The sequence below is a fragment of the Poromitra crassiceps genome, assembly GCF_964638095.1.
Source record: "Poromitra crassiceps genome assembly, chromosome: 3".
Classification (NCBI taxonomy): domain Eukaryota; kingdom Metazoa; phylum Chordata; class Actinopteri; order Beryciformes; family Melamphaidae; genus Poromitra; species Poromitra crassiceps.
The window spans coordinates 51889693-51914639 of NC_139625.1; the positions used below are offsets into that span (position 1 = coordinate 51889693).

Genomic DNA, 24947 nt, shown 5'->3' on the forward strand with positions numbered 1-24947 from the left:
TATCCTCTGATACAGAAGGTTTTAGGGCTGAAAGTACTCTTTTCAGACGTTTAGCATTTGACCATCTGAAATGGCCAAGCCAGTAGTAGTCCGCTATCAGCACATGGCCTGGGATCTTTGTAGCTGGGGAACAAACAAACAAACAAACATACTGGAGGTTTTTTAAGGTGGCAATCTGAACCTCTTAACTCATGTATTCACCTTGCTGCTACCTTTGTAGGTGGAGTTTGAAGAGCAGAAGGAGGCAGCGCTTGACGAGCAGAGGCGGAGCTTCAACTTGGGGCACGAGGAGAAAGAGCGCAGCTACACGGACAAAATGAGCCAGCTCACTGCCCAGCTGCAACAGCTGGATGCTGTGGTGGCCCAGGTACTATACATTCACACACATCCCTGTCCAGTGTTTTCACACATTTTACATGGTCTCCATATATACATGCACATTCATGCAAGCATGGAGTGAGAGTGTGTGTGTGTGTGTGTGTGTGTGTGTGTGTGTGTGTGTGTGTGTGTGTGTGTGTGTGTGTGTGTGTGTGTGTGTGTGTGTGTGTGTGTGTGTGTGTGTGAGTGAGAGACAAACTTGATTAGTGCGCTGTTTGAATGAAAATTTGAATTGGGTGTCACATGCATCTTCACTTATCTCATGGACAAGACTAGACAAGTCTCAGATTAGGAAGCAGGTGTGTGATTTAAACAGGGTTGAGATGGGTGAGATGATGAAAGTCCTGTGCATGTATGTGTGGTGTGTGTTGACACTCTTGGGAGACAGTAATACACACTTTGGTTGGCAGGATAATCAGTAATCCCACTGCATGATGGCATTTAATTTTCTGCACACTCATTTGTCTATCCATCCAATAATTTGTGTATTGCATTCACCTGTTCTCTCATTTTGAAGCGAAACTAACTAGGCTTGTTTATAGTTTGACTGGAACATTAATTATGTTAATTGTTTACTTGGATCCTGACAGTTATTATCAACGTCACTGCTATGCTCCCAGTAGCACAGTTTTCTGTTTAATATAATTGTTTTCCTTTTTCTTTCTTTCCTTTTGGGGGGGGGGGGGGGGGTGTTGCTAAATTTATAACTGTATTACACTGTACATCTGGTCATACTACTGGTTAGTATATCCCCATGTATGTCCCCAAATAAGTCGTTTCAAGTTTATTTCACCATTTACATTAAAATTTACATTTACATTAAAAGCATCGCCTCCACATGGTATAAAAAAACACTAGAAACACAAGAAAACATAAAAGCAAGATAACATGGATATATTCAATAAATCCTCTCTTAACAATTAGCATCATCATGTGTATATTTTTCTGTTTCCATGGCACCTGCCCAGCTTGGCTCTTAGCCGTGATATATTAACTCCTGTTACACACACACACACACACACACACACACACACACACACACACACACACACACACCACCCACCCACACCCTGAGCTAAGGAAAGAAGCTTAAGAGGGGGTGGGAGTGGGTCTGTTGCCTGGGGAACACCATTGTTGTGTTGGGCAGGTGTTTGGTTGGAGGGAGGGAGGGAGAGGGGAACTAAGGGAAGAGATGGTGGAAGGAGAGGGAGAGAACAAAATGCTTGAGGAAGGAATGGTAAGCAAAATTATTAGCCTGATATCAGACTGAATTGTCAACTCGTTCAACTCCATCAGCCAAAACTCAACTCAGTGGATTGTGGGAGTGCCTCACTCCCACACAGAGGCACAGTGCTGCTGCCAAGGATGCCAGATGATTACATTAAGTGTGTGTTAGGCAGTTCCTGGAAGAGGCGGAGTGTGTTTTTGCCGGACGGTGTTTGATGTATTTTGGTTAATGTCGTGTCTCTGAAATCTGGGTAGAGTGCATGTTCTGTAGAGTGCATGTTCTCTGGGTAGAGTGCATGTTCTCTGGGTAGAGTGCATGTTCTCTGGGTAGAGTGCATGTTCTCTGGGTAGAGTGCATGTTCTCTGGGTAGAGTGCATGTTCTCTGGGTAGAGTGCATGTTCTCTGGGTAGAGTGCATGTTCTCTGTAGAGTGCATGTTCTCTGGGTAGAGTGCATGTTCTCTGGGTAGAGTGCATGTTCTCTGTAGAGTGCATGTTCTCTGGGTAGAGTGCATGTTCTCTGGGTAGGGTAGAGTGCATGTTCTCTGCCAGGATCAACATCTGTTTTTGATACACATGTGATTCCCTTGTGTATGTAGGACACAGAGCTATCTCACTTGCCATACACCAGGGAATGACTCTTGGCTCTGATAGGATGTTTGTGGCCATGTGGTTTTGTTATTCTCTGGTGACAACAGCTTTTAACGCTTTTTGATCAAACAGAACGAGCTGGTATATTGAGCCATTCATTGAGGTATTCATTGACTCGGGTTTGAAATTCTTGCCATGACTGGGTTTCTGTCTGTTGTTTCTCTCCTCTCTGGTGCACTGTTGCACACACAGGTACATTTTAAGCAAGTAGAAGCCCAGGTTGGAGACAATAAGTTATTATTGTTCAGTTTATCTTATGTGTTAGTATGCCTAATAATATGTTAAATATCTGTCTCTGTCTAGTTGCGAGCAGAGGTGGGCTGTCTGCAGAGGGAGTTGGATGGGAAGCGCGCTGAGATGGAGACCCTGGACACCCTCCTCCAGCGCAGAGAGAGGGAGAGTCAGGAGGGAGGCAACCTTCTAAAGATGCTCACTGAGGACCTGCACACCGCTAAAGAGGAAAAGTAAGCAATGTTCATTGTGCAGCTGTATTACAGCTATGGGCAGATTTATTTGATAAGTGTAAAAGTAAGTTAATAATTGTGTTATTTTCAGGGTGAGAAATAAACAGCAGCCATCAGCTGAATGTTGATAAAAAAATCTTAGCTAGTGGCTGATGCAGGTGCATTCGAAGTCTGGCAGATCACTCTGCCCAACAAATCCAAAGAACAGTCACTGCTTTATTAGCGAGTACTGAGAAATGTCCACGTGTATCTCCTGTCCTGACAAAAGTGTTGTTGGTACTGAAGTGGACTTCATGTCAGGAGATTGCATTTAATCAGTGTCATCTTTTAGATATGGATTGTCATAAGTCATAACACCTCACCTCTAAAACACACAAAGGTGGTTACAGCTTTATTGGGTAGTAGTAAACTAGTAATCAATCAATCAAGCTTTATTGACGGACTCCGATCCATAGAGAATACATAAAAAGAGACACAAGACAAGACAAATGTAACGATTACATTGATACATACAGGCTCTTCAGCCAGTGCTCCCTAAGCCTGGATGTGTATCGGGAACAGCTCATCACAGGGTTAGACAACGCCACTATCATGCTGTTATCTGATTCATCCAGGCGTTGCATACATTTATACATCAGATTTCTTAAAACAGCATTAAAAAGTGCAGACTCCAACAGTGACAAACATTTCACTCATACTACACCACGTGGGTCTTTTGAGGAGTAGTCTCATTGCATCATTATATGCTACTTGAAGCCTCTGGATGCTAGCCTTTTTATAGCATGGCCACAGGTGGGCAGTATAGAGCGGAGTGCAATATGCTCTGGACAAAGACACCTTCACTCCAACTGGGCACATGCCAAACCTGCACACAAGAGTGTTGCCTTGGGCATACCGGGACATCCTGCGGGCTGCGGCATTGCCTGTATATGTCTACATCATCTGTCAACTGATCAGTAATAAAATTACCATGATATTTAACTTTGTTGCAGACCTTAAGATTATTGTCTGACATGACAATTTGAAGTCAGGGAACTTTGGATATTTGTCCTCTTTGACACTCTTACTAGCATTGCATACAATGTCATACTCCACACCGGCATACACAGTACAGATAGCAAGGAGCTGCTGTAGACCAGCACTGCTCGGACTAATGTATCTAAACATCTCTTATATATATATATATAGATATAATTTTTCTATTCACCTGCAACTGTGTCAGATGGAGAAAATATTTAGTTTCTCACCATGGTCATGTTCTTTGGCTTATGTGTCTATGTCTTATGCTTGACTTGTCCCAGACGTGACCTGCACCAGGCCAATGACATGCTGAGGAAGGTGCTGCTTGAGATGCTCCGCAGCACCGTCGCAACAGAGGAGCTGATTGGCCAGAGGATCAATATCAGAGCCAGGAAGGCTGAGCAGCCGACCAATGAGAAGAGCTCAGCAGGGAACAAAGACATACTAGAGTCAGGTAGAGTAACTTCCTGATTCAGACTTAAATTTGAGGATGTTAAGCTTTTAATACAGAGAGCTTTGGTTCCTTTGACTCAGTCTATTTCCTAGGTTTGTGTTTTTTTATTGGAGTTACAAAGACTCAATGCAAGATGTAGATCCCCAAATATTGATGCATTAACTCATCAGATTTGTATACTTTATTAGAGACTAAATGGGTCTATTTTGATTAGAACATCATTAAGTATTGATATCAAAACAAGGATTAATTTTGATTTGGTCTCTTCCATAGGTATTTCAGTCACAGATTTGTCATCAGAGGACATGGAGCTGACCCAGCTGCTCTGTGAGAGCCTGGTGGTTTCAGAAACGCATATCCATCCAGGAGGAGAGGACGCTGCACTGAGTGCCTGCAGCAGACTGCGCCACACGGTAGTTACACTCCTGGAGCTGCTCAACCAAGCCAACACACAGGTAACGCTTGCTCAGACACACACACTCCCAGACATGCGTTCACACAAATGGACACAGTGAGAAATGTAACCCACATCAAGAACCTTCTTTCAAATCTGATCAAATGTTGTAGAATTTTTTTTATCTTTATGATAATCCTGGCTTTCTTGCTCACTTTCTCTCTAGTTGGAGCAGACTCATGGCATCCACCTGTCTCTGGAGGAAAGGTTTGCTCAGGGCAGAGAAGACTCCGCCCAACTTCTAGAGCAGCACAAGCTCCTATTGGAGCAGCTTGACCAGGAGGCGAAGCTAAAGGGCCAACTCCAGCTGGAACTCCACAAGGCTGAGGGTGAGCACTACATCCTCATTGGCTCTACTGAGCTTTAGCACCCTCCATTGGCAAGCCAGTTAATCCACTGACCGTAAACACTTGCTCCAGTTCTGCTTATGTTCCATTTTGGCACTGGCTTTGAAGGCTGCACATTGAAATCTGTCATTTGTGAAGGTGGGTGTGACAATTCATGTCTTATATCTTCCCTTGTTTATCACATGACCTCTTTGTATTTGCATAATGTGTTCAGGACTGCTGGAGGGTTATGTGACTGAAAAAGCAATATTGGAGGAGTCTCTGCAGCAGAAGGAGGTGAAAGAGGAGAGGCTGGCAGAGGAGCTGGAGGACCTCAGGGCGAAGTTGCACCAGAGGCAGGGCCTCACTGTGGAGCTGGACAGCCTCAGGGTGCAGCACCAAAAGCTCAGCGAGGAGCATACAATTCTCCTGCGCCAGAAAGACCATCTCACTGCTGGGCTGGGGGAGAGGGAGAAAGGTAATACTGTAGGAGCAAGCGCAAACAAGAATGGTGCAGAAAGTGTGAGAAAAGGATGTTAGGATGCGTTGGTGGTGAGACTGGGAAATGACTAGCTAGTTGTGAATTGAGTGTGTGTGCCTTTATGTGTATATAATACCATACGACCTCTGTGGTGAGCTTGACCACAGACTGTAATGTTTGTGCTCAGGTGTGTCTTCTCTCCGTAGACCACTGGCTGAATGTAGAGCCTGACACAGGTTTGTATGAGTGTGTGCTGATAAATATGCATTCTGTTTGCTGTGCTGTGTTGCTGTTCATAACATTGCCAATCATTTGCAGCAGAAGCTGTTTGAGTGCTGTGTCATTTGTTTTAATTATTCTACCTCTTAAAACAATGTTTTAGATCAGAGCTGTTGTAGAGTACATCACATTCATGGCCTCTCAGGAAGAAAGGCAGTGTATGTGTAGTAGTTGTTTGCATTTGTTAACTATTTGTATTGCTGAAATAATCACCCTAACCTTCCTATGGTATATTTTAAGCTCTCGTGGAAGAGGCAGAGCATTTGACCCAGGAGAAGCTGGACTTGCAGCGGCAGGCAGAGAAGGACCGCAACACTCTGTCCCTGCGCCTCAGGACCCTGGAGACAGAACTGGAAGAGCAGGAGACCAAAGGGCTAGAGACGGAGCTGCAGCACAAGGCCCACACAGAGGACCTCAACCAGCATGTCCAAGCACTTGAGAAACAGCTGAAACACAACCGTCAGTTTATAGATGTGAGTTTTAACAAACGTGCATTACAACGATCTCGCATTCTCTCACCTCACATGTTACGGACAGAATAATCACACACATAATGTCTTCCTATGCATACAGGAGCAGGCTGTGGAGCGTGAGCATGAGAGAGATGAGTTCCAGCAGGAGATCCGTAGGCTGGAGACCCAACTCAATACAGCCAGAGGTCAAACCATTGTGGATAACAAAGGACAGAGGGTGAGGATCACCGACTTGAAAGGAATTGTGTATATAGCATGGAGGTTTAAACCTTTTCAGACCGGCACCCACATGACATTTTATCCTCTCACCCTTGAGACTCATGTTTATTATAACGTGAATCCTTTTATATGGGGACCTACCAGAAGTAGGACAATAACATATCGGTTGATGCCATATCATACAAAATACTTATGTTTAAACCAGACATTTCCTAGATACAGAAAGATGCTGAAACGACTGCATTTGCCTTGTTTGTACTTTTGATGTGGTTTGTTGTGATGGTGTTCAAAACCTTTATCTAATGTATTAATTTTTTGCATTGTAACCCAATTAACTGAAGAATACAGCTTAGTATTTAGATGTTCAAGTGCTGAATGCATAGTTCATTGTTTGCCAATGAACCTGACGTTTGCTGTGTGTTTGTTCCTGCTCTGAACGGAATGCTGTAGATTGAGGACTTGGTTCTGCAGGTATGGAATCTGACTGTAGTGGAACTAACTCTCATAGCTTCTCTGACTCCTGTGCATGCTGTGTGTTTTGTAACATCATTTCTGTGCAATCATCCATAGATTACTTATGGTATGGTATATGCATTTTAGAGCTTCACCATTTGTTTGTCTTAGGTTCTGCCCTGCCTTTTCACCATCCCCTCACTTCATTTCTACCCTTCCGCCTTCATTTCAATACCGCTGCTCTCTGGAATGGCTTAAATTCTGTGGCTCAGTACCTGTGGCTGCACATCTGGAATGGCTTATTTAGCTCCCAATCATAGAGCCTCTTCTCGCCAAATCCCTCTCTGCTACTTAAACCTCTAGAACCTTGATAACTAAAACGCTGTCTGCTGTACATCTGTGCAGGTGGAGAGCCTCCAAGCTCTCATCAAAGACAAAACAGAGGACCATGCCTTCTTGCTTGCAGCCAATCAGCAAGCCCAGCGCGATATTGGGGAACGCAATGAGGAGATTGACAAACTAGCTGGGAGAATCAGAGAGCTAGAGCAAGCATTGCTTAGTAGTGCTGAGAGTAACAGATCTATCAGTCAGCTTGAACAAGAACTCCACCGAGTGAAGCTGAGAGAACAGGAACTCACACAAGTAAGAGAAACGCATACTAGTATATACAATTAAAGGAGAATTTCGTTTTTTTTTTACCTGGACCCCTCTCACATTAATTATGATCTGACGACTCACCCAGGGATCTCCGCAGCGTTTCTGGCCGTCCTACGCGTTGTTTTGAGATCAATCCTCTCCAATCCAGTCGTAAAATAGAGCTCCGTGGTACTACAGGTAGTTGGCCAGCCGGCAGGAAAGTATTGCGGGACTTGACGAGACTTGGTGACCGAGATCACGAATGAGGTAATTTGATCCCTGGGAGACTCCAGTCAACAGCCCGGGGGGAAATATCAGTCTGGTGGTTGTTGAGGGATGAGATTATGATGATATGTGGCGAAAACGGGAATAAAACTGGCTATTTAGATGCAGGAAAGACAGGCTGCCACTTGGCCCCCACGGAGCTCTATTTTACAACTGGATTGGAGAGGATTGATCTCAAAACAACGCGTAGGATGGCCAGAAACGCTGCGGAGATCCCTGGGTGAGTCGTCGGATCATAATTAATGTGAGGTGAGGGGTCCAGGTTAAAAAAAACGAAATTCTCCTTTAAAATGACTTTTTAAAGACGGTTTAATTTTTGATTTCCGTGTGTAGCCTCACACTTTAATTCTCATTCATGTACTAACTCACCCACTCTCCTCTGTCAGGATTATCAGGCACTGGAGCAGCAGCAGTTGTCTAACAGGCTCCAGATCTCGGCCCTACAGTCCAAACTGGATGAGACCAGACATTGTAAACATGACAACACGCCTGACCCCACCCAGCAACTTAGAGATGCCCTGGATTCTGCTCAGCTGTGCCTGCAGAGCAAAGAGCAAGAGGTTTGTGTACAGTATGTTCAGGGGCCCAGTACAATGTAGTTGAGGTGATTTGGGTTGATAAAGGTTGTTGACAGAAGAAAAAAAAAAAACTCCAAGGTGCACTCTTTTTAAAAGGGAGTGCCTTGGAGATTTCTTTTGCATTTCTGTCAACAATACATGAATCCCTATGCAAAGAGCACCTCAAACAAACATTGAGTCCAGGAAGCTCTCCTCCCCTTTTTGATAAAGGTTGTTGTTTCAGACCTTTGGCTGCAGTGCCATCTTTTGGTAGGTGTGTGTATGTGCATGCAGACTTAAGCCACCTTTTGTACACCACCACCTGGATGGACTAGTAGTCTCTGAACGCTCTGACTGTTTATAATTCTATGTAATTCCATACAGTATGTTGCAATCATAACATTAAATAGTAATGCTATTTGACATCTCTTAGGTGGAGGGCCTGGTTGGCCAACTGGAGCAGGTACAGAGGGACTTGAGCATCAAAGAGGCGGAGTTAAAGCACCTTACACTACAGCTGGAGCAAATGACCAATCAGAATACAGCTCATGTTAGCCAGCTCCAAGAAGAGATTGCAACCCTCAAGGTGAGCACTACCTTTTCTTCATACCAAATATTAATGTATTTTAGTCACTTGATCACTGTGATAGGGGGAACAAATTGACGGTGAAGATAGAAAGTTTATGATGTTGTGGAAACGCGTTCTTTTGTAAATCTCCCCCTTTTTAATCCTGCCTGTAGGAGAATGTGTCCACCCTCACCATACCTGAGGAGGAGGAGAGAGAGGGAAGAAAGGAGGTTGAGGACACAGAAGAGGAGAGCCTCCCCTCAGCGCTGCTCCAGGAGAAAAATCATGAGATTGACTACCTCAACCAGGAGCTCCAAAGGCTGGAGCAGGACACCAGGGACAACATGGTCAGGGCATACACATGCACACACATAGAGGATATGTGTACTCAGTGTGGAAGTGTCATTTAAGACCAAGACAAAATATTTCAGTGTCTGTTTTTCTGTCGCTCTCTCAGAAGGCTTTGGAAGCTGAGCTGGAGGACCTGCGCTCTCAGGTGGAACACCTCCACTCTGACATCATGAGACTGCGCCAGGACAAGCAGGACGAAGAGGAGCGCCTGCATGAGGTCATCAGCACGCTGCAGGCAGAACTTGCCACATTTGTTCCCACCCTCCATGAAGTTAGTGACTCTCAGGATGACAGCATTAATCCCTCCCTTTCCCCCAGTCCTGAACCTCACAGCTATCCCGTCCAAGAACCAGAGAGGAGGGGAGGGCCGGACAGCCTGAAGCAAGAACTGCGTCTGACTCGCTCTGCCTCATCTCGTTCCCTCCGTTCTCGTGTCGACGCTCTAGTGAGCGAGCTGGAGACCGCAGTAGCAGAGAAATCGGCGGTGGAGCGATTACTACTCACCCAGGAGGAAGAGTACAGAGGACACAGGGAGGAGTTAGTTAAGAGGCTGACGGAAGAGAGGGAGGAGACACAGGATCTCATAGGTCTCCTCACACTTAAAGAAGCTGAGCTGGAGGAGGTCAAATCCCATGCAGAACAGCTAGAAGATGAAAGGGTGAAGAGTAAACAGTCTGAGGAGAGGGACCGTTGGCAAGCTCAAGCACTGGAGATGAATGCCCTGTGTGGGGAGAAAGCCCAACTCAGCTCCTTGGTTAATGAACTCCAAATGAAAGAAAAGGAGAGGGTGAGAGAGATGGAGACTCTAAAAACAAAGGAGGAAGAGATGAAAAGTAAAATGGAAGCCCTTGGAGAAACCAATCTCACTCTTGAGAGACAAGTCCAAGATGTAAATGCCGAGGTAGCAGCTAGAGAGGAACTGTTTGCTGAGGGGAGGGCAGAGGTTGACACCCAGGAGACTGTGAAGGGGGAGGGGCAACTCCAGGAGGAAATAGAACGTCTCAAACAGGAAGGGACTTTGCAGCGAGCCTGTATCCAGGAACTAACCCTTCAGCTCAAGGCAAATGGAGCCAATCAAGAAGAGGCTCAAAAGGAAGTTCTGGTGAGTGGCAACTAGGCGTACATGCTAGGAAAAAACGCGTTTACAAAAAAATGAAAGTTCAGCACCAGACTTTTGTTCAGGACTCTTGCATTTGGAAGTTACGTTTTGTTCAGGACTCATGCACATTAACACATAACTAGGCCCACAACCGATGGTGTTGTTTGTTTTCACTGTTAATCTGGTTAGGAGACTGATAGATAATTACATCAACTGTAACTCTCAAACTCTGGTCTACACAGAGGAGAGCGCTTAAAAGTTAAAATTACTCACCATCTGTTTTTTTCTAGCAAGTGTAGCAGTGTGTGCTCTAAGTGCAGACATACAGTACAGCTGTGCCAGCGGCTGTAGGCCAGGCCAGTCCACAGCTGGCTATAGTTAGCACTTAGCAGAGGGGCTGGGATGATCTGTTGTGGCACCAGAATCTTACTTACACATAGAGGAAGTGACTTCAGAATGAGGAAGTAGGTGGAAAACGTCTTGATAGCTCTTCTTCACGCTCTAATGTACTTTGTTGTGTTTTGATTTTTCCTTTTTTATACACGCCGTGTTAGCAGGATGTGGTTATGAATAGTTGTGGTCTTTGAAAAAATGCAGTGCAGCCTATAATACATTAGTTGGACTATGGTGTGTCTTTGCATTCTGTCTGTGTAGTATGTTACTAGTTCATAGCTGCTTTTGGCAATACGCAAATGGAGCCTAGAAGTTTTTAGTGGTTGTAAAGGACTGCGTCTGATTAAGTTTGTGAATTCAGCTAGAACATGTGGTACTCTTTAAACCACTGCGTTGCAAAACTGTGAACTGAGTTTATATGCTGATGCTGTGTCTTACAAACGGAAGGTAGTTGTTTATGAAACAACTAAATTAAAAATATTATGCATGAAATATATTGTGTGAATGCAAGGTTAATGGCCAACTAGTTTTATAACCGATTAATTGTTTAGACAATTTTTTAAGAAAAAACATTTACTAAAATGATCCCATTCCAGCTTCTTAAATGTGAATATTTTCTGGTTTCGATTGTCTTTTATGACAGTAAACTGATTATCTTTGGGTTGTTGTGGACTGTTCGTCAGGGCAAAAGACGACATTTGAGGATGTCATCTTGGGCTTTAGGGAAAAGTGATCGACGTGTTTCACAATTTTTGTGTGACATTTTATAGACCAAACGACTAATCGATTAGTCAAGAAAATAATTGACAGATTAATCAACAATGAAAATAATCATTAGTTGCAGCCCTAATTGTGACTGCTAATACGGGGTTCTTTCTGTCCCAGACCTATGCTGAGGTGACCTTAGCTAAAACGGACGCTGCCTTGAGACAGAGGGAGGTAGAGCTTGCCAGACTGGGGGCGGAGCACCAGGCGCTGCGGGCGGAACTGAGTTCGGTGAAGGAGGGGCTTAGTACCAGTACAGAGAGAGCTGAGAAACTACAGGAGGAAGGACAGGTAAGACTATGTAACTGAAGTACAAAATTAATGTCATATTATTCATATATCACCGCCAGGAGTTCACCTGATTTTTCAGTAGTTAGATATTCAACTCAGGCGTTGTACCTTGTGAGATTTTGATTTATGGCAACACAGTTAAAGGTATTATAGGCACTTGGATTGCATGTAATTTACTCTCCTATGTCTGTCAGAGCAAAGACCGTGCTCTCGCTGACCTGGAGACCAATAACCAACATCTGAAGTTGGAGCTTCGAGGCCTCCAGGAAAACCTGGCTGTACAGGAAGAGGAACTGGCCTATCAGCAAAGAGAACTACACAACCTGAGCAACATAAGACAACGCTACCATCAGCAGGACATACCTCATCATAACCAAGGATACTCACAGACGGGTGAGTACTTGATGTGGTCTCACACACATACTCTTACCATTATATTTTAACATTGATTGTGCATGGTGCACACTGCCTAATTACACCAAATTAATTATCGGCTTAACTGAATGTGATCGCATTGTCTCCCACTCTCCCTAGTTCATTAGCTGCCTTAATTTCTCCAGAAGAATAGAGTGGTGTTAGTTTTTTGGCTTGCTAGTCCATTTAAATAACTGAACCATTAGCATACTGTAGCTTATGTACACATCTTTTTTAACCTTTATTTAACCAGGAAGTCCCTTGAGATTGTAATCTCATTGCAGAGGGACAAATGGATACCACACTCTCAAAGGCAGATCAAAAGACATTAATGAAGCCCTGATGCACAAAAGAGCTGTCAAATTAACCAGACTGTTGAACAGCTTTATCAGACTTCTCCTCTATTGATATGTGCATAGAAGTTTGATAGTGCCCAGGTATAAAGGATTGAAGCGTCTGCCAAATGACGTAATGTAATGATTGAAATGAGGCTTGGTTCTTGAAGACCACAGCACTGTGGCAATAAAATAAATATTTTTTTATTATTTCTTCTTCTCTGTTAGATATTTCTCACAGAGGGTTTGAGGATGGCGTGTGTGTTTCTCGTGAAGAAGTCTCCCTGAGCTCCCCGGAGGTTCTAAGGAGACTGGAATGTTCCGAAGATAGAATCCCAGAAGGGTTCCACACCTCGGTGCAATGCTCTCATCTCTCCGAGCTCAGCACTCTGCACAGCACAGGCCTGGCTCTTCCCCCGGCCAAGACCTCACCGAGGGTTCAAATGGAGCCACCGCACTCCAGGACCATCACCCCGGAACCAGCCTCTCAGAGCAGCCGCTCCCTAGGCTCCATCTCACCCTCTGAAAACTTCTCCATCCTCGACTCACTGGACGTTGACAAAGTACGTGGTCTACACAGTTACATGTGCGCTACCTTGTCGGAGGTTCTGTAAGAGTTTCTTTTTTTATATACCGGTATATACAAAAAAAATAATCAGTGTATGTTTTTTTGTTTGTTTATTTGTTTTTTCCTCCCCCCCCAGGCACATGACTCTGAAACCTTTGACCTGACAGCACCTCCATCTCGCTCTGCCTCTTCCATGTCAGCACGAGAATGGGCCAGTGATGGATATGGCAGCAGTGAGTCTTTGCCAACGGCTGTATGACTATTGTGTTCTGTATGTTGTAACAAATATAGCAAAAAAAGTATTGATCATCAACTCTTCTTCCCTTCTCTTGTGTCTCAGATATGAGTTCGGAGATGGGTGTGAGGCTGACAGTGGATTTGCAACCGGCTGACCGGCTCGATGCTCGGTTTGCCGAGTACCTCCGATGCCGAGACATGAACCCCACAGCTAACACAGACAGTGCTGCAGGCAGTATGAGCTACAGCGATGATCTGCTCTCACCTGAGCTTCAGGTAGGCTTCACTCACACACACACACACACACACACTGTTGGAATGAGTGATCATTTCATATAAAGGCTTGGTTCTTACTCTGTGTCTCCATATTTCTACAGGGTTGGTTGAAGAAAGTATATGAGGAAAGCTGCGGAATTCTCCCTTTCACCCAGCGTCGTGCCACTTCCTCGTCCCAACATCACGTCTCGGACTCACAACATCTCTCACTGGATCAGACACAGTGTCAGTCAAGTGATGGCACCCACCAACTCGACCACACATCGCCCTCCGTCCCCCCAATGGGCTGGCAGCAGGAGAAGAGAGCGCTGCAGGGGGCTGTGATTAGTCTCCAAGGAATGCTCTTGCGCGTGGTACAGAGAGATACACATGTGAGTCCCTGCGGTTTTCAAGAAAAGGGTGACAAAAGTGATCAGGTTACACATTTCTCTGTCAAAAGACCATTCGTTTGTGAAGTTACATTCTTGCCAATATTAGCTTACATTATTGCTATATACTGTGTGTGTATATATATATATATATATATATATATATATATATATATATATATATATTTAGAACACGGCTCTCTTGAATACTCGATTCTGATTGGTCAATCAACAATATTCACCGGTCATTATTTCTCGACAACCGACCGCTGCTCTGCCACACCTGGATTAATCAGTTGATAAGAGCCTTTTGTCAGTAAGCCACTACTAATTAGGCCAACCAGTTGCAGCTGTGGTGTCTTGTGTGCCAATTACGAATGAAACCGCTTTGTCGTTGAAAACGCTATTAAAAAATATATTTGAATACTTATTTTTGTCAGATTATTGAATGATTTAGTTGTAGGCCGTGTTCTAAGCGGGATAATGTATATTGAGGCGGTGATTACTGGGAAATAATGACCTTCAGGTGAACGCTGCGCGTCGGGCTCAATCCACCTGTCGGTCATTATTTCCCCCGTAATCACCGCCTCAATATACATTATCCCTTACATATATATATATATATATATATATGTATCTGTATAATTTGCTGAGGGGGAATGTCCTTCACTTATCTGAATGTGCTGCACCGTTCCATTTAGTATCTGTACTGATCACCTTCCTTCTCTCTTCCCCAGACTGACCGTAGAGGTGATGGTGATCAGCAGAGAGAGCAGCTGCAGATTGACGAACTGGTTGAAACTCAACTGAGAGCGGAGCTGGAGGAGAGCCAGAACGTTCAGCAAGAGCAAACGAACAAAATACAATCACTCAGGTATACTCATACTCTGAATAATGGCACAGTGCACATCGTCTTCCCTCTTATATCGGGAACAAATCTAATTGCGAACTCTTACGCTATGCAAAAACTGGACACACAGTATGTCCTCAATCACATTCTTTCTTCAGACTAAGCATTTTGACCAATTTCACTAATGATTAAAGAGATGCCAAAAAAATCAACAACCTTTTATCATATATGATAAAACCTTGCAGTCCAGGTAATTGGCTGCTTATTTTGTCCCTAGCAAGTTTAATTTCATAAATATAAGAATGGGAAATTTAGTTTTATTTTAAAGACCCATGAAATTCTTCCTGTATGGACAAATGGATGGTATATTTGATCAACTTGTGCAGTGATCAATGTGACAGACTAGTTGTTTAAAGGCTGAACTTTTAAAATGCTCTCCCAGCCTGGGTGCAGAAGAGGCTCAGGAGGGATTGAGGATGGAGCAGACCAGAGTCAATGAGCTCCAGCAACAACTGGAGCAAGAGAGAGCTGTCACCCAGTGCAAGGAGAGAGAGGAGGTGAGGAAAGAGGTAAGACAAATGCAAACAGATGAATGCACTTGATGTATTAGCCATGTCTAAGAAAAAACATGCTTCCACAGTGGTGTTTTAAAATTCAAACATTGTGAAGAGCCCAGCGCGTGGAGTCAGAATGCATTTAAGGGGGACTTACGGCTCCTACACACCGCCCACGATAAACTCGCATGTACTCGCACTCGCCCAGTAAGCCCTGCCACGCTGCTACAGCGTGGTTGGCTGACTTGCTGTATTTCCGTCTTCAATTGGTCGATTTCGAAATGCCCCTCCTTCCCTCGCTGCCATCTTGCCGCTCACCAGCTTGCAAAGCATGCTGGGATACCTGGCGTCAGGACATCGCAGGCGACAAGACGAGAGGAGGGGCCAAAACCGAAATAGACCAATTGAAGACGGGAATACAGCAAGGCAGCCAACCAAGCTGCAGGGTGAGTGCGAGTACATGCGAGTACATGCGAGTTTATCGCTTAGGCTCACATTTGGTGAGAAGGGGGTCTTAAGCTGGAAGGACCGCGAGCGAAAAAGTGATGTCAAATCAGCCGACATGCCCCTCCGCAAGGCTCCTGTGCAGACGGTTTTCGCCTGGCCGTGCACACCCCGAATTTTGTAACTACGCGGATGCGGCTGGGCGGACAAAGTGGAGTTTTCAAGACTTCCGCAAGCAGAGGAGCTTTTATACAGAGTATAAAAGCTCCACACGTTTTCTCGTCAGGATTCCGTGTCTCTCATTTCCATGCGGCCGAGCCAAACGTCAAGCATATTCCCAGGTTTACCCCCCCCCCCCCCCAAATTTCTGGCAAAACGGTATTCTACTTGATTTGAAAACTCTGCAGGCAAGATGGCCGCCTATAGTCCCTTGTACACTGGCAGAATTCCTATCCCATAATCGAACTAACTTGGCCAATAAGTATGTAACATACCAGGGCTTAAAATTCGGTGCGGGATTGCGAGATTAGCGCATCTTTTTGGAAATTCCCGCATATTTTCAATTTATAAAGGGGGAGTAATCCCGCAATGGTTTACGCCAGGGGTTTCAAACTCACGGCCCGCCACTCCACTTGATATCAAGTTATAGTGAAATCAGGCCCGCACCTCCGCTCGTTGTAAAACACAGAGCGCGCTCCCGAGGTGTGTGGACCATTGGTGTGGACGAGGCGCTGCCTTGGTGCAGGGTTGCCAGATACATTTCCATAGATGTGCAGTTCCTTGGGCGGTTTTGTGTGCATTTTGGCAGGTTTTGAACTCTTTGTGCTGGAAACCCGTCAGTAGTATCTGGCAACACGGCTTTACAGTCCAGGCCAGCGCCCTGCTAATCACCTGCAGGTGATTTGGTTCACCCGAGTGAAAAACCAAGTGGAAAGAAAAACATTTGCACGCTAAAATGTTGTCTTTTGTTGAGAAGTGAACATGTCGCTGTCAAAAGGCAAAAGAAAGGTTGATGACGACGAGCACAGACAGTTTCAGGAGAAGTGGGAGAGTGATTATTTTTTTCGTCGAGTTCAAAGGGAATGGCGCCTGTTATTTGCAAAGAGAAAATCGCCGTACTAAAATAATATAACCTGAAGGGAATAAGAATAAGCAGGGATGCAAACTACGGTAGTCACCTTTAGGTAACAGTGAGTCACCTTTTTCATCCCAAAATAGGGCACTTAGGTGAATGATTTTGTGTCTGCCCTGGTATCTGTCACCTTTTTAACTATCCATGACTTTGCATCCCCAAATAAGAGTCTAATTACTATGTCTTTTGTCATTGTGTTTTATAGGGGTGCTCCAAAAAATCGATTCTGAAAGGATCGCGATTCTTAATGCCACGATTCCTGGATCGATTCCAAACTCCCAAGAATCGATTCTTAAAATCGTAAAAAAAATAATTTTTTTTTTTTTTTTTTTTTACAGTGCACCTGAACGCAACATGGAAGATACCGGCTGAATAAGTGTCCAAATGTTCATGTCATTTGTGTACTGTACTGCCACGGTGCCACCACCTCTTGCACTTAAGAACTCTGGTTAATGTATTCCCCCCAAAAGTCTACAGATCCCCCCCAGCCTATAAATCCATCTTATCTGAAGAACATAAGGGGGGAATTCCCCCCTAGTTTGCAAAATGAATTTAGGCCCTGACTGTAATACAGAAGTTGAATTTGAAGTTCAGCATTAATACATTTGTCATTTTTTGTCTTGTATTTACCTTTGTGTGTTATTGCAATATAAAACTACATAATTGAGAATCGATTCTCGATTCTGGAATCGAGAATCGTTGGAATCGAGAATCGATTCTGGAATCGGATCGTGACCCCAGGAATCGGAATCGGATCGGATCGTGGCTTAGCTGGATCGGAGCACCCCTAGTGTTTTATCTGGAGACTAAGCAGCCATAGGCTTTCGGTTGTATTAAAGCCTTTATTTTTTGTATTGAGTGATACACTTTACTAAAACACTCATATCATAGTATAATACCCCAGGTGTGCATAAACTACAGGTTAAGTAGCCTAAAGACAAAAATGTGAAATTATTATTGTATTGTATGTTATCGGACAGGAGAAGCAAATATTTACCAGTTATTGTATCGCCTGAAAAAATCCCCCCTAAAGTCTATAAATCCCCCCTATCTGAAGAACATAAGGGAGGAATTCCCCCCCAGTTTGCAAAGTGAATTGTAAGCCCTGCATACAAAATAAAACAAACAGTAATGTCTTCATTTGATGTAGAATGCAGAGGACATGTAACTGGTTTGTTAAACTCGCATTCCAGGAATATGGTATTTACTGCAATGGTTCTAAAGTTAGCATAACTGGCACGTGCCTCTGGTTGTCCCAGAGCCCACTTGCTTTGAGCCAGAACACACTCGATTTGGAGGCGGAACACGCCAGGATTGGCCAACGCCAGTGCCCAAAACTGTCAAATCAAATCATCGACAGAGATGCTATGGCCCGCCTCCCAACCCCTCTTTCTATTTTTTGTATGACAGGCAGTATTTTCAGTGTATCAGATAGAGAACGTTGTAAATATAGCCACGTTATACACAACTAATGCTGGTGATCCATGGAAACAGTGTTACTCGAAATGGTTCAGTTATATCAATTTGGTCATTCAGTGGCGTTTTCCTGCCGTGTAACATAACTAACTAGCCGCTAACATTAGCCACAGTAAGTAGCAATTACCCATAATGCCTTGCGTTGTTAAAGGGCTCGCGCTAAAAACGGGTCCATTGGAGTGAATGGAGATGTTGCAACTCTCCTGGCGTCAACTACAGTAAAAATGAAAAAAAAAAACATTTTTCACATGAGTGGGAAAGGCAGGAGTTGGCCGTGACGTAACATGCAACTAAATCTGCCATTTTAGAGAAGAAGGTTTCAACCCATAGTAGGGATGGGCATTTCTAGCAAAAACACTATTTGAAATTCGCTGGCCAAATTCGAATTTAATTCGAAATTCGAAAAAAAAAAAAAAAAAATGTACGGTATTTTTTTTTTTTTTTTTGTGAGTGAAATGTTGCATTGTCTCCCCTGATTCTAAGTCTACGGCTTTATTAATTAATATAAAAAGCTTCTGCTGTGGATTTTTAGCTCAAACAAGCATTGCACCACTGAAGTAAAGAACATGTTACATGACATTGACATTTTTGAAAATAAAAAACAGTTTTGACAATCATGAGTGGTTCATTAAATATTTAGTAGGCTCAGGTCTGAGTGCCAAAGGGGTGCCAAAGTCACCCCCTCTCCCTCTTCATGGGATTTCATCCGCCATTCATTTTTCCATAAACCTTGCTTAAAATGCTTATAAAAATTGTTTTACTTGCTCAAACCAAGCGATTTGACTATACTTAGAATCAGGGGAGACTGCAACATTTCACTCAAAAAAAAGATTTTTTTTTTTTTTTTTTTTTTTTTTTTCGAATTTCGAATTTCAATAATAAAAGTCGACCTTGATAATAACAACGATTATTCGAAAATTCGAAATTCGATGCCCATCCCTAACCCATAGAGGGCACTTTTCCTGGTGAAAATGATGCATTTTGTACAATATGTAACAGTTTGGTCTCAAATGTGGAAATTTTGACCAGAATCCTTCACACACCACCTCAAAAGCCATATATTGGTTAAAAGCTGAAAAAAAGTGTTTTGGGGTTAGTTACACTTTAAGTATTAAGTTTACCTTTACTGCTCTGAAAGATAATCTTCCTCTCCCCTTCCCAGGCTGTTCGCGTATCTTTAGAAGAGCTGGGGTCAGAGGTCGTGGCTCTGAAGGGTCAAGTGGAGCAGGAGAAAGTGGCCTGCAGCAACCTTAGACGTGAGCTACAGATAGAACAGTCCCGTAGTGTACTGCTGGAGAAACGCTTAGACGACACCCATAAGGACCTAGAAGATGAACGCCAACATTCTGCCCGGCAACAAGATCTCAGTTTGCAAGAGAGAAACCGGCTGGAGCACCTTCGGTCTGAAGCGGATTCTCGCTTTGCCGATGCCACCTCTCAGCTGGCTGACGCCCATAAGGACCTAGAAGACGAACGCCAAAGTTCTACCCGGCAACAACATCTCAGTTTGCAAGAGAGAAAACAGCTGGAGCGCCTCCGGGCTGCAGCGGACTCTCGCTTTGCTGACGCCAACTCTCAGCTGGCTGATGCCCATAAGCACCTAGAAGAAGAACGCCAACGTTCTGCCCGGCAACAAGATCTGAGTTTGCAAGAGAGAAACCGACTGGAGCACCTTCGGGCTGAAGCGGATTCTCGCTTTGCCGATGCCACCTCTCAGCTGGCTGATGCCCATAAGGACCTAGAAGACGAACGCCAACGTTCTACCCGGCAACAAGATCTCAGTTTGCAAGAAAGAAACCAGCTGGAGCGCCTCCAGGGTGAAGCGGACTCTCGCTTTGCTGACGCCAACTCTCAGCTGGCTGATGCCCATAAGCACCTAGAAGACGAACGCCAACGTTCTGCCCGGCAACAAGATCTGAGTTTGCAAGAGAGAAACCGGCTGGAGCACCTTCGGGCTGAAGCGGACTCTTGCTTTGCCGATGCCAATACTCAGCTGGCTGATGCACAGAGGAAGCTGGAGGAGGAGAGGGACCATTCCTCCCGGCAACTTGACAAGCTCAGCCGCAGACAGGAAGCTGATGCAGCCAGGGATAGGAAGTTCATCTCTGACATGCGCACCCAGCTAGAGCAGGAGCGAAGGCAAGGGGAGGAGCTTGCAGCTGAGACTGACAGGCTGAGGGCTGAGCTGCTGCATAGCAAGAGGAGAGGTGAAGAGGACGACAGGAGGAGGAAGCAGGAGTCACAGAGGGAGCAGGAGGCCTTGGCCCGGCAACGAGTAGCTGTGAAGACCGTGAAGGAGCAGAAACGGGAAGCCAGACGTGCTTTAGAGGCGGAGCGAGAGCGTTCCACACACCAAGGGGTGGAGCTCGCAGAGCTGAAGGAGAGGTTGCAACTGCTGAAGGACAAGGAGAGGGAGAGGGATGAGCAGTGGGAGAGAGAGAGGAGAAAAGAGCGGCAAGAGGAGATGGAGAGGGAGAGACGACAGGAGAGCACCAACAACAAACTGGTAAGATATCTTCAAGCTATCATCTTCCTGGAATATGCTGCTTTCCCGTAATTAATGTTCATGATTTCAGAGAAAGAACCTCTGTCAAATACTCACCACCTGATGAATGTCTCTGTCTGTAGTGTGAGTTGGAGTTGTTGAGACAGCAGGACCAGCAGCGCATGAAGGAGCTGCAACAAACCCTGGCAGAGCTGGAGAGTGCGAAGAGAGAGATGGCTGCTCAGAGACTGTCTGGACTGACCAGAGCACATCTACACCAGGCGAGATATTCCAATATGCATAATAAGATCCAGAGTGACAGCACCCAGGCCAGGAGCACACTACAAAACCAGCAGGTGCACAAGGAATTCATGTTAAATGTTGTTAATCTATGAATATACACTTACACATTCACTTTGTTCTCATAAATTGCTCTGGATAAGAACAATGGCTAAATGCCTTAAATATAAAATTATGTTTTCTCTCTGTAGTCCTTCTCATCACCTTCCTCCGGTCCGGTGGAGAGGTTGTTGAAGGAGAACTCTGAGCTGACGGAGCGTGTGACGACACTGAGTCAGGAGAGCGTCACTCTCAAACACACCCTCACCTCCCTGGAGCGACAGCTGCAGCACTCTGAGAACGAGCTTGCCAAGGTCACCACAGAAACAGAGAACAGACCCATCAATGATGCAGCTAGCCATGGCAAGGTGGGAAAGACACACAATATTATGCCATTTGTGATATCCAAACATACATAAGCATACATGAATACATGCATGATTTCTTCAGGACTGTTTTTAAAGAACTGATTTTGTGAGATCATGAAATTACTGTATGTCCATACTTGACGTTAAAATGGCCCTTATGCAGTTTTTTCTGACACTATATTTAAATCGGACTATTACATTTTCCCATTCTCACTCCCAATCTCTTGACATTGCTTGTATGAGCATTGTGCTGGATTCCATCTCAGCTACATAAACATTTTATCATAATACAAACCTGGCCAGTTCAATATCTGGTTTTGAGTATGCCTACTTCCTTGATGGTTTTTTAATTAATGTTTATGTGTATACTTTGTTTGTAGCTCCCCCGCAGTTTATGAATGTATACCTTCTGTCTTATTGACGCGTCAAATAAATTCATTCATTCATTCAACGTGGACAAAATAATAATAATAATAAATCGATGCATCTAAAACGGCCACTTAATACATACTGTCTTAACTCATTGAGTGCCAGCCACTTTTGGAGAACGGACGCTCCCAGTGCCAGAGTTTTCAGAGCGTTTTCAGTGATTTCTCGAGGCCCACAGAATATTGTGTGATATTACTATGTAAACACCGAACACGCACAAAGAACGAGCTGGCTCTATTGTATCATCAGCAAAAAAAAGTGTATTGATACCATTTTCCGTTCTTTAGTTATGAGCCGGAGAAGATAGGTCGTTTTGAGCAAATACAGGCGTTTCAAATTATTAGCTGAGATATTCCGCCTTTTGTGAAATGAAGCATTTCAAGCACATTCACGGACTCTGAAGATAATATTTTCTGATGTAGTGACGTGGTGTAGTTGTGTGATGCCCTGCGTGCCCCACCCCCCTCTCCCCCCCTCCCCCCTCTCCCCCCCTCCCCCCCTCAACTGCAAACTCCTCCCTCCCCACCCTAACACACAGCCACTCTATTTTCGGAGCGCTCCGTGCCTCTGTTTTTGTTCCCGGCGCACACGGAAAACGCCCTTCGGCGTCGGGTGCTGCCTTTCTGGCGGCTAATCGTGTGGATAAACTATGCAGACAGACAGAGGCAGAGGGGCTCAGTTGTGTGCGCGGATTGACTTCTGTTTGCAGCCAACGTCAGCTCCCGACAGAGCAATCTATATGGCTCTGGCTGCAGCATGCATTGGTTTCTCTTTGATCACGGCTTTTTCCAGCTGTTTTCGGGACCTTTCTGTAATCTGGAGAGCACTGTCGCCACCTAATGAGTCCGTAAAATAGGTTATAGACCTCCAATAGCTACAATATTTGTACAGGAGATGCAGAAGGCTTTGATCGACGTCCCACCGTCAAAAAACGCATTGGAGGTCGAAAGACGTCCTTGGCACTCTACGTCACTATTTAATTGGACGTCGAAAGACGTCCTTGGCACTCAATGAGTTAACTAGATTATAAGTGGCATTCAATGACAAGTGTAACGGTGGCATATGTCACAAACTTTTAACATTTACGATCATTGTCTTGGTTATTGGTTGGTTATTTGTGTCAGGTTTATGTATTTCAATAATGAAAGGATGACAACCATCCTGCTTGTGTGTGCAGATAAAGCGGTTGTATGAGCGCTACCTGCGTGCTGAGAGCTTCAGGAAAGCTCTCGTGTACCAGAAGCGTTACCTGCTGCTGATGATAGGAGGATTCCAAGAGTCTGAGCAAGCTACACTGTGTCTCATTGCCCAGATGGGGGCGCGCCCCTCACCCCCACTCTTCTCCCAGCGCAGACCCCACACACGATTCAGAACTGCTGTACATGTAGTCATTGCAATCTCAAGGTAGGGAGCCTACTAGGGTTTACAAGTGATTATTTTGTTGTTGCTATTAAGGAATAAGTGCAGATATTTCAGAGTTGTCTTGTGAATTGATAAAAATTACCAATCACTTTTTTTCCAGAATGAGGTTCCTGACCAGGAAATGGCAAAAAGTAATTGGAAGATTACCTACATCTGGGAATGTCAGTGGGCACGCTCCAGGTCAGCTCCATGAACATATTTTATGAAGATGTGCATCACATGACTCTGTGTGTCATTTTGTTTTTGCCCCAACAACTAAATATACGCACACTGCATCAAGTGCCAAACATCGGTTGAGAAGTAGAACCTGCACACCAAAGTTGTATTAAACCCTTTTAATTTGACCTGACGAAGATCCATCATAAATTGAAACGTCATGAAATACAGTTAGATACAACTTTGGTGTGCGAGTTCTACTTCTCAACTGTGGTTTTGTTTTTGCACACTCGTCGTCTCTCTTATAGGTGCTAGGTCGGTTTTAAGGCAGCAACAGCCAAGATCAAATTCTGAGTCTTCACCGCCAACTAGAGACAGCAGTTCCACCCACAGGGAGACCGTGTCGACCCTCGTTCCCCCAGTCAAATCACCCTTCAGGTTGCACAAAAGGTTGGCCCCCTCCTTAAGCAAAGACTCTCTTCAACTTGAGATTCAAAGTTCAAGACTTGCACATATATATTTAATTTCATTTGATGTATTCCTCATTAATGAGCTCCCTCTTTCTTCAGGACATACTCCACCTCCACTATGGCCTCTGAGCATTCTGGGGCAACATCACATGATCCAGAGCGATCCCGGACAGAATATATCCACTACCTGGAGAAAGTTCAGCAACGGCTAGTGGGAACTCAGCAAGGTGAGAGGGATTAGATAGAAGAGGGAAGGACCAAGGGGCGGAGTCGAAGGCACATAGGTGGAGGAAATGGAAAAACAGGAAGCATGTCACACTGTTGATTGGAAACAAAGGGTGTATGAGGTCAACAACGGATCCATGAGATGTCACAAAGGAACTCTTTTCATAGGTCAGGGGATGGGTGTACTGTCACTATGGAGACCTGTCTGTGTATTCATTGTACTCTTTCTCTATGGCAAACTGTCACATTTACACATTAATATGGTATTTTAATGTATACCATCAGTCAAGCATCTTGACTGATTGCACAAGGTGGTACTGTGAGCAGTATACAGTCCATTAAATTTACAATTACACTGGTGATGGTGATGTACCCTGAACATTTCAATGCTGCACATCCCATGCTGCAATAGTAATTGGCACACTTTGTTGAGTCCTGAGCACCTAATGAATCTGAATTATGGTATGTGGTATCACACTGGGAGATGTTATTGGGTATCTTTTTAAATACAACTCTGAGGTGTCCGTCCTTTGTCACTCTTGTTCCAGGAAGTGTTTTTACCATTCACCTGTAACA

At 44.5% G+C, this 24947-nt stretch overlaps 1 protein-coding gene across 1 annotated transcript in view; it reads left to right on the forward strand.

Annotated features, from left to right (window-relative positions):
* Positions 1 to 24947, forward strand: part of pcnt (pericentrin) — a gene marked incomplete at its 5' end in the record, with an annotated part of 54989 nt that overhangs the window by 27732 nt on the left and 2310 nt on the right. Inside the window, 29 exons of the mRNA XM_083633054.1 lie at positions 221 to 367; positions 2559 to 2719; positions 4021 to 4193; positions 4467 to 4648; positions 4814 to 4976; positions 5209 to 5451; positions 5974 to 6206; positions 6307 to 6423; positions 6876 to 6896; positions 7284 to 7520; positions 8186 to 8365; positions 8790 to 8942; positions 9098 to 9271; positions 9382 to 10377; positions 11653 to 11823; positions 12018 to 12216; positions 12801 to 13135; positions 13277 to 13373; positions 13481 to 13653; positions 13755 to 14024; positions 14759 to 14895; positions 15314 to 15440; positions 19640 to 20983; positions 21106 to 21318; positions 21454 to 21669; positions 23276 to 23502; positions 23621 to 23700; positions 23985 to 24126; positions 24246 to 24373. Coding sequence (XP_083489180.1) covers positions 221 to 367; positions 2559 to 2719; positions 4021 to 4193; positions 4467 to 4648; positions 4814 to 4976; positions 5209 to 5451; positions 5974 to 6206; positions 6307 to 6423; positions 6876 to 6896; positions 7284 to 7520; positions 8186 to 8365; positions 8790 to 8942; positions 9098 to 9271; positions 9382 to 10377; positions 11653 to 11823; positions 12018 to 12216; positions 12801 to 13135; positions 13277 to 13373; positions 13481 to 13653; positions 13755 to 14024; positions 14759 to 14895; positions 15314 to 15440; positions 19640 to 20983; positions 21106 to 21318; positions 21454 to 21669; positions 23276 to 23502; positions 23621 to 23700; positions 23985 to 24126; positions 24246 to 24373 — 7039 coding nt within the window. The remainder of the gene's footprint in view (positions 1 to 220; positions 368 to 2558; positions 2720 to 4020; positions 4194 to 4466; positions 4649 to 4813; positions 4977 to 5208; positions 5452 to 5973; positions 6207 to 6306; positions 6424 to 6875; positions 6897 to 7283; positions 7521 to 8185; positions 8366 to 8789; positions 8943 to 9097; positions 9272 to 9381; positions 10378 to 11652; positions 11824 to 12017; positions 12217 to 12800; positions 13136 to 13276; positions 13374 to 13480; positions 13654 to 13754; positions 14025 to 14758; positions 14896 to 15313; positions 15441 to 19639; positions 20984 to 21105; positions 21319 to 21453; positions 21670 to 23275; positions 23503 to 23620; positions 23701 to 23984; positions 24127 to 24245; positions 24374 to 24947) is intronic.